The 10,404-nt window shown below is 34.5% G+C and overlaps 1 protein-coding gene across 1 annotated transcript; it reads right to left on the minus strand.

The window, feature by feature from the left end:
• Nucleotides 1–3,350: 3,350 nt before the first annotated feature.
• On the minus strand, nucleotides 3,351–9,846 carry LOC128896186 (uncharacterized). Its single transcript, XM_054159390.1, has 9 exons — nucleotides 9,777–9,846; nucleotides 9,604–9,720; nucleotides 8,758–8,989; nucleotides 7,593–7,826; nucleotides 6,920–7,115; nucleotides 6,101–6,315; nucleotides 5,758–5,932; nucleotides 4,953–5,241; nucleotides 3,351–4,100 (listed from the first exon to the last, which is right to left on the minus strand). The coding sequence occupies exons 1-9, from the start codon at nucleotides 9,844–9,846 to the stop codon at nucleotides 3,961–3,963; spliced, it is 1,668 nt and encodes a 555-aa protein (XP_054015365.1). The 3' UTR covers nucleotides 3,351–3,960.
• Nucleotides 9,847–10,404: the final 558 nt, after the last annotated feature.

Genomic DNA, 10,404 nt, shown 5'->3' on the forward strand with positions numbered 1-10,404 from the left:
CTTAGTCCTTGGCAAGGTCATGGTTTTGATGAATAAGAATTATTTTAAAATGTAAAATAATGAAAATGTACTCATAGTGTCAGCGTTTTAAACTGACAAATTATCTGAAAGCCTGTGAGAGAGAAAGTATGGGTATTGATGATCTGAGAATGCTTTGCCTGGTCACGCCAAGCATTTGACTTCCAGGCTGCGGAAATCTAGGCAAATCATCTGGGAGCTTATTTCGATTTCACATCTTTTTCTATTTTCTTGTAGTTTTTTATGGGGATCTTCTATTTTTCAATGATAACTCCTTGAATCATCCACTTTTTCATGTATTTGGCGTCATTTTTTTACTTTTTTGAAGTTTTTTATCGGATCGTCTTTTACTTCAGATATTCATCTGACTGAAATTTTAGATAAATTACTGATTTATTATTATTGTTAAGAGTTCATTCATTTGAAAACAAACAATCAGTTTTGTTTATAATTGAATAAATTTTCTTCTATCAGATCAAATATGATCCAGTGTTGATAGTTAAAGGTTAAGAGAATCCGATTACGTGCCATAAAGTAGAGAAGCCAGATATCATTCGAAAGGTCTTCCTTCAAAGTTGTACCTTTTTGAGGTTTCAATCCCTTCGATCCCACTAATAATTTTCTGTTACAACTTCGTCAACGCGTATATACGTACAAGCACAAAATAATGTATATTTTAAAGAAGTCTACTTTGACGTGATTCTATAATAATGTTTCTCTTGAAAAGGAATTATTTAAGACAAATTTGTAAAGAAATTCTGCAAAAAAATATTAAACGAAAAATTTTCAGTCTTGTCGGTTACTGGTGTATTTCACTGATACTGAGTAATATTTCAACGTTTCAATTTCTGGTTAGAAAACTACTCTAGAATTTGAGAAGAATATTTAATCTATATTTTTGAAATGTTTAATTTCAAATAATGATTTTTCATTTTGGATAATTGAATTAATTTTTAATCCGAATGATTCATTTTGTGCTTCTACGTTTGTAACCATACTATATGTTTTTTGTCTGATGTATAGTTTTTGTTCTACTTATAGATTGAATATTTTTGTCAAATTCTGAAGATGATCCCGAGCCAGAAACCGAAAACATTTAAATGTCAGCTTGTTAAGACCTTCGGAAACATTGTATTTCATTTCAAATACAGACAGTCGTGCCATTTAAATGTTTATATTTTGTATATCGCAAAATAAAACGAATATGTTTCTTTATTAAACCCTTCTTTCCCACCGTTACAACATTCAGAAGACAGAACATACTTTAATTTAAGTTTGTTTTTCATTTATGCACTTTTATATTTTTACAAATTCAAATGAGAATTAAGATATAATAAAAATATGTCTTATTTTCTAAACAGTGTAACATGTATCTTGTTATTAATGTTTCATATATTTTTGCATTCATGGACATCCTTTTACATTTGTCCATATTTTCACTTGCCATAAATGCATGAACATTCGCAGTCTACCGATAAGAAACCTCCATAATCCTAATGTTAATTAATTCACGAACTTCCAAGTAACTAAGAAATGAATTAAATGAATCTTGAAAATTGAAATAAAATTCCCATAACGAACCGTTAAATATACGCCCTATCTTGGGATATTCAAAAACCAAAATTAAAAAAATCTACCGCTTTTTAGACTATCCACTAAAAAAATTCGAGACAGAAAACTAGCGAAGCACGTTACAGAAGAAAATATTCTAAAGAAGAATAAGTTACTCTATCGATCATCCCCCGAGTGCGTTTTTCGATACCTTCGCCTATTAAAAACTCTGCGTTATTTTTATTTCACACTCACCAGTCTCCTAGAACACACCCGATGCTGCTCCACCATTCCCTGTCGGCACTTTCTATCAGCTCGTGGGAAAAGCGAACATCGCGGACCCTCGATTGTTCTCAATTAGAACGATGGAATCCCTGTTTGTGAATTTACATCGTAGAGCGGCTCCATTCGCTGTTGTCCTTTCGGAATTTTCCCTCCTCGGATGACGATATCGCACGACGTTGGAAATTAATCGCGCGAAACGAAGCGGAAACGGATCGATATCGGTTGATCCACGGCAGACAACCGAGCAGTCTTGAGAACGATCGGGTTTCGCGTGTGTCGAGGCGCGTCACGTGCTACCCAGAGATCTCGCGGTTCCGTTGCGTGGTCCGACGCGCTTCTTGGTCTCGGCGCGACTGTCTTTCCCCATTCTCCTTTGGCGGCTCGCGAGCCAGAGGCTCCTTTACGATATCCACTTCCGGCACGGGAGTGCGCACGAACGAAAGTCGTGTTTCGAAAAGCTTCGTGGTTCCTTCGTGCTCGTTAAAGCAGACCTCTTGTTTATTACCCGATAGAACCACTGATAGAAACGGGTGTTTGGAATAGGAAATACGCGAGGGTGGTCTGAACAATTGTGGGCATAACGATTAATCCTTTGTGGTCATATATCTGCTTTCGGACACCAAAATACTCTTATCGTTATGGACTATGTCATATACCAAATAAATTTCAGATTTATTCTGCAATCGTACGAAGACGTACGATTTTACTCTTAGCCACCAAAACGAAGAATTGTTAAGATGACATGTTTCGGATTTGGATACATTTCTTAATAATTCGATGAAGCTTTACAAATCTTGTTTTAAACTTTTGGATGCCACAGGGCAATCTGCCGGCATTCCTTAATTGGCTCGTTGCATTCAAAGGGTTAAGGATACATCCTAAACGTTCAAAAAGGATTTTTGGGATCTAAAAAGATAGGAATTATTAGAAATATTAGACGTACAATAATTTTGTATCTAACAATACCTATTTTGTAAGGTAATAGAGAAATTTTTTCTGAGAAAACCGCCAACGAAAATAACGCTGCGAAAACGACATGTCAAGACCACAATCATGATATTCTTTTTTTCAGTGTTCATTTGCGCATGCTGTCAAACTGAATAGGTCCATGTTAATGATAGTATGACCCCAGTTTTTATTTCTTTAAATGTCCAATAAAACGTAATGACAGTTTGAAAACACTCCATCTTATAGTTTCTTGATGATGAATATTTGAAAATATCTCTTGGTTTAGGAGCATTACAGTGCTGTCACCTTAACACTAAAGCTACCACGCCCGGTCATATGTCCGTTTTCAAATTTTTGTATACACTTCTAATATGCTATGTATGAACTATATACGATTGTTTCATATATTATTTAATTTAGTTCCTCGTAAAATTGAAAAAGTTTCTCTAAAACTAGTCATTTGTTCTATCACGATAGAAATAGTTACAAATGAATATCGATAGATTTAATGTTAACATAAACCTTGAAAAGTACACAATTAAAAAAAACATCTGAAAAGGCTATAATTTATTAAATTTATGTCTATTCGCCAGTTGTTCATCTTTTACTCGTTCAAACTTTAAATTCAGACAAGAATTTTGTTCATCTCTGAAAGGAAGGTTCCGTTCGAGCTCTCTTCGCCTTGAATTTGGCGCGAGGATGAGTGTCCATTCAGCATTGGTATGAATCATTAGCGTGGCCCGTGCTTCTGAATCGACGGGATCGCGGCAAATATTGACAGTGAGAATGAGCCACGGCCGAAGTTGTAAAATCGTTTACGGCTTCTCGGAATTCGCAGTTCGAATACTTCCGGACGCGCCATTGGAATTACGGGGAAATCTGTTTGTAAATTCTCCGTTCTAGGGAACACAGGCATTCGGTTGATAATTCTAGCTAGCCGTGTGCACGCGCGTTTCCCCCTGTGACAAGCAAAACAAACGCTGGCGATGGGAATTTCAGATTTATTTTGCAATCGTTGGGGTACGAGGAACGTACGATACTTAATTGACTCGTAAGGTGGCTGTAACGATTCGAACGTGATTAGAATAGTTTGGTACAGCAGGTCGATAATTTTGCCGACGGTTCGAGTCTTTTCAAGCACTGGTCTAACGTGTTTAGCTAGAGGAGCCACTCGTCGGAGAACCCTTCGATCTCTTCCTTTCCGACCTTGCTGCGTTTCATTGCAGCTCTCCTCGAAGCCTCCGGACAACCGCCGAAGATCCAATTTACCGCTCGCAGCAGGGCAGGTTTCAGTTGATCTGAATCAAAAAAGTATGAGCGATTCGTTGTGAATGTTATGTGAACCTCGTTCATATATTTGCATTCAGATGTTCCCTCTAAAAGGATAAATCTAGTCAACTTTGTTAGCTATTGTAAGTGTATTAGCATTTTTTATTATGTAACTGTAGCTTAAAAGAAAAGATCACTCAGTACATGTATAGGTATATTAATGACTGTATTATACACTACCAGGTATTAGAGAAAATATAAAATATGAAATTCTGATTTCCTGTCATAGATAAGTCACTCAATGTATCAAAATTTATATAAACCAAATATTATTGTAATAAATTACATGGTTCTACAGTTACACTGTTGAATATGAAGTCCAAATGGTAAACAAATGTTTTTCTACAAGAAATGGAAAGTGTCAATTTTGTAAACTGTTTGCTGAATTTTTCATTTAAAAACCTACAAAAGTAACGAAATTATATATTGAAGAAGAGTTAAATGTATATACTCATACAGGGTGTTTTATTTAAAACGGAGTAGTTCAATATCTCATGAGAGAATAAAGTTACCAAAAGAATGTTTAACAAATGATATTTGGTTTCAAGAGGCAAATTATATAAAGTAAAGAATTTTGTTGGTAACGGAAATTTAAAAAACAAATCAATTTATTTTAAATGGAGTATAATTTCTTATGTTTAATATATAACGTATTATGCTTATATATTTTTATCCTACAAATAGGATATTATCTATAATCACAAAATAGAAGTTATAATTTAAGAAAGTGGCAATAGTGATTGAATGAAGCGTCATTTTCGTGGATGTATTTTACGTAACTTCTCTTTTAAACATAACTCGACGTGGTAGTTTTAACATACTCTTCAAGATAGGTCTAGGAAAATCCTCGCAGTTGTAATCGAAGATCGAATCGTCTGAATTCGTATGGATCACATAGTTCTCTCTCTGAGGCCTCTCGTCGAGATCAGGATTTGCAGTTGTTACTCGTCCTCTGTGCAGAGAATTTTCATCGTCGGCTTCCCCTCCTCGATCCGTATAGTAATAACTGTCGCTGCAACAGTACCCTGGTGACAAGTTGCTGTTTCTTGATTTTTTCCTGCGGTTGATTCTGGTCGTATTTTCGTGCTGGCGTGCAGTCATCTCGCGTTTCTATTGAAAATAAAAATGTTCGCAAATACAATGTTTCAAAATGTAGGGAACCAATACATATAACAGATTGTACAGGAAATATAGAAAACACTTATTGGTATAAAAGTCCTGGATATTTATAATAGCTATATTATGTATATATTTAAAATATGTAAATAATTAAGCGCATTTTGCACATTATAAACCATTGATCTATTACATTGGTACCTAGAAAATGAAAATGATTATTAAGAGATTTATCCTTGATCCTTGATCCTTGATACTATTCCAAATCTTTTAAATAAATCATTAATATAAATCTACAATATACTATATATATATTAACGTATATAAATACCCGAATATCAATGGATACACATTTATTTTAATAATTTGAAATTCAAGGATAAATCTTTTAATATGCAATCATTTTTAATTTTCAAGTATGAATTTTATAGATCAGTGGATAGTGGTAGACACCAGTGAATTCTGTAGCAATTTGTTGACTATGTAGATATTTTAAAGTAAATTAATTACCCGTGGTGCTTGCTTCTCCTCGTTTAGAAAATTAACTTTGCGCTCGTTGCTCACATTATTAGATTTTAGTACTCGAGTCTTGCAACCATAATCGTTGTAATTGATGGTGAATAAACTTTCACTGTTTTCGTCTATTCTGGTGCGCGTCTTGGGAGTCACCATACTCCGAGACGATCTGAGACGATGAATTTTTATATGTTTACAATTTTCTCAACAGTAAATATTAATTAAACGAAAGGCTTGCAAGCCAACATCGAATATAATAGAAGCTCGTAATTAAAGCAAAAACTATTTTCCTTATTCTCGACAATGTCGTTTGCTAGATCGACGATAATTCATTTACTTTAGTACGTTTTTAATATCAATGGGCGACATCAAATTGAGATCTTCCTTGTAGCTGTTCAACTCCCCAGAAGACATAGAACACCCGTTAAGGCCACAGCATTCACCACCGCACTGATATTGACTCGTTTGATACAAAGTTGTATAATCAGAATACCTCGTGTTGACTTCTGGCGCGGAGCTTAAATCAACGTCTTTAACGTAAGTCTCCATTCCCTGCATCAAACATTCGTTAATAATTAATAGAAATACGGAGGAATTGCCTGCTATTTTCAACTCAAGAAGAGTGTGAGACAATTAACCCCTCCATTACAGTAGTTTATACATTTTTTTAAAATTCTCCTCTGAAATGAGCAGAGAATGTCTGCACTTGAGATTATAATATATCCAAGAAAATCCTAATAATTTTATTATAATTCATTCAAAAAGTCATATTATTTTTATAATATTATTACGTAAGGATGATTCCAAGAAGCTTCTTAGTAAATACAAAATCAATCATCAAATACAAAATTTTAGTACTATGTAATTCTTTTAAAGTCAAATTTGGAAATACATATATTTATTGAATGAGGTCAATAAGATATTCTAGATAGTACCAAAAAAATATATGTACATATTCAATAAACTCTGATAATAAATGCATTAGTAACAATATTTTATATTCGATGAACGAATGTGAATAAAAAGAACTTAATTTTATATTAATCAAGTTGAACGTGTAAAGAAGTGAATGTAGTTCAGGTTGGATAAAAGTGAAACAATTAATATTCTTCTTTCGGTTTGGACTCTATTCAATTATTTATATACTTAATCTTACTGAGTCTGTTACGTTGTCATTATGATCTCTGGTTGGTCCCTCAAGCTCCGAACCCGAAACTTCCCCCTTCGATGACAGCTTATCGGTAGATGTGCCACATTCTTTGTACTCCACTCTTAGATAAGGATCCTCAACAATTACGACATCATCCTTTTCGTATTTTTCATCGAGCATTGCCATTTGTCGTGGACTACCGCTACAAAATTTAGTAAATAATTAAAAGTACTATATTCTGTCTCAAGCATGTACATTAAATCCTGTTTTAAGGGTACAAAACTCTTCTGTCTAAGAGATACGTGCTTATCTCCTCCACTTCAGCATAATGTTGCAATCTCTCATTTATAAGGTAAGACACAAGAAAGTTAGAAACAGTCGATACGTAATAAAAGTCAAACATTTTCGACCACTTCAATAACCAGTTAGGTCATGTCTCAGAAAATTACAATGTTATTAATTAAATAGCAATTAAACCTAAATTTCACCTACCTCGCCCTCTAGGTGACATAGCTTAGATAAGAGCCAGAATTACTGTGTAATTTTTACACAGAATTTATTATGCATGCTTAACACGGACAACATGCCTTCAATTGGAGTTATCCGTCCATGCAATTATCTACTTAATTTTAATAAAAAATCGATACTCGACTACATTGCGGCTTTACCACGATTATACCTGATTAAAAGTGCGTAATTTTCAATGGCTGTCCCACTGGCCCGTTTCGTGTCGCACATACTTGTTTTCACGTATTTTTGAAGTTCTTCCAGTTTGTCAGAATAAAAATACATCAATTTGTCATCTTCCATGCAAGGTTCTGGTGAAGTTTTAATAGCACTGCTTCGAAGCCGATGGCGAGATTGTCGATAATCTTTACTTTGCTTCCCGCTTAGTTTCCTACTTTCCCGAACCCTGTAAAATAATGAATTCCTTAAATAAACGAAGTGACGAACCAACAGTGTTTTAAGAAAATATGTGATACATAATAATTCGTTTTTATTCGAGCAAGGAAAGAAAAATAATTAATGGATAATAATGGAACAATAAGTTATTTAATAAATAGCCAGTAATTACTGAAATATTACAGAATAACACAAATAAATATCTACAGACATACTTATATCTAGATCTTGCATAATGTAGCCTGATTTAACACACTATGATCAGATAAAAAGGCACTCAATATAAAAACATACGTACATATGGACATATGTATGAGCCGTTCATTATACAAATCACAAATCTATTAACTCCATAAAACAAAAAGTTGAGAAATCCAATGAAATGGGTTCTGAAATAAATTATTTATTATTCAATGGCGAAAAAAAATGTCGTTTAATGGCGTTAATCTTTATTATTCGGGAAAGTTATTATAAATATAAAAAATTACGACTATACCAATGTTTTTACACTTAAATTTAAGATTTTTCAAAAAGCAGAGTTAACCGATTTGTGCATTGAAGGGCTCATATCACACTACTAATGTTAATACGCATTTATTGAAAAATATTTTTAATTTATACATTTGTTTTCGAGAATTATCATACTCCATAAACTAGCAGCATGAAATAAAATTTTACTTTCAATTCAACTCTGTGCAAAACAAACATAAATGATTCAGTATTATAACATAAATACACTTTTTATACCAATACTTGCAAATGGTAAATTTGGAATTGTGTCATTGTTGCGTTAAACGAGCGATACGTCTTCTCCGTGATTAATTATTTGCACCGAAAGGGTACACTCGAGGAACATGATTACGTTGGAATGATACATTAGAAGACGGAGATAGGTGATGAAACAATAGCTTCCAGGCGTAATGAAAATTTCGCCAACTAACCCTGGCAATTCATCATTGTCGATGGACGCTTTCGCCTTCTTGCCGTGACCCGAGCGTACGCGTTCCAAATCCTCGAAACGACGTTTCTGCGCTAATAAGGACTGCTCGTACCTTGCCCTATGATACTTGGATTTGATCTTGTCGTACAGGTAATCGTTTTCACGCGCGCTCAGCGCTAATTTCAAACTGTTCGCTGTGAAATCGATCAACGCGTAACAAATTCTGCGCGCGTCTGTAAGAGAAATATTTTATCGAAGGGTTGACTTAAGTGGTTACATACCCTTATTAGCAATTACGTTATTAGAAAAAGGATATCATTCCGATACTAAAGAGGTACGAAAAAGAGACAATTCCTTTGCGTAATAAACGCAGAGATTGATATTAATAAAAACTCTTGTTCTTTAAAGTGTAATAGACAAAATATCCGTGTACATATTATTGTATGGTCAAATAGAATAATTGTAGTATTTACTATATATAGTATGTATACTGTAGAGTAGTATATTAAACAGATTATTAAAATATGATACTTTCATATAGCAATTTCTGTTCAAAATGATTTTTTGTTAGTTGAAAGAAGTTCTTCGAATATTGTAGGAATATTAAACTATTCATATATCTAGAATATTATAACATTTAACTAATGTTTGTAGCAACTACAAAAAGTTCTTCGAATATTCACAAAATCGTCTGAAATTGCTAATTACCCCTAACAATCTTATTGAGCATTAAAGATGAAAACTTTGCTGCAGTTTTCGATTTAAACTAAAAAGAGTCATGTCTAGATATAGTTTCCCATCGTATAAATGTCTTTTTTCTATCTCTTTTGTCGCGCGATTTACTTACGTGGACGCGATTCTGGGACATAGTAGAGAATCACTCCAGACAGCATCAGCAGTATCAGAGAAAGGCGTTTCAAGTAACCGATCCAACCAAACAGGGAGAACGTCTCCTCTGGATAACCTGTGTCGAAGAAGGAAGTGATTTCCATTCACCTTATCCATCACACTTTCACTTACTAACGTTGCTCCATGGTTTCGTAGCGGCGCACTGTATCGCGAGCGCGCCGAGAACGACCAGGAATTTCATGACTGTGCGAGAGGATGCGAGCATCCATCCGTCGATTAGTTTTGCTCGATGTTACGTAGGCATCGCCATGATGTTGCGAAGCCTGAGGATGAAACGGAAGATAGCAACGAGGCCCATCGATGCGACGTTTGTCGTACAGCATGAACGACGAGTAGACGAATTTCACTTCAATTAGAGTCGTTAAACGTCGTGAAACCATCACTAAAGTGTTGCAATGGATCTACATATATGAATTGGATAACGTACAAATCTAGAGACGCAGTAGCGTCTCGGCGCTAAGTACATGAAAAATTATCCGTCACCGAGTATATACTGGCGTTGGAGCTACCACGTATCTTTTACAGGAGAGATGGTCCATTTCAACCTAACCTGAAACTTCTTTCATGAATATCTCAACACACCTGCAATATTTTCTAAATTTAATGGCATTTTTTAAATGTAAACCGCATATAAGCTTTCGAATAAAACCAAATCAATAAAATCGATTTACGTACAACTGAGATATCTAGAGACGCGGTAGCGTCGCGACGCCAAGTACATGAAAAATTATACGCCACC

Source organism: Hylaeus anthracinus, unplaced genomic scaffold, assembly GCF_026225885.1.
Source record: "Hylaeus anthracinus isolate JK02 unplaced genomic scaffold, UHH_iyHylAnth1.0_haploid 7998, whole genome shotgun sequence".
NCBI lineage: Eukaryota > Metazoa > Arthropoda > Insecta > Hymenoptera > Colletidae > Hylaeus > Hylaeus anthracinus.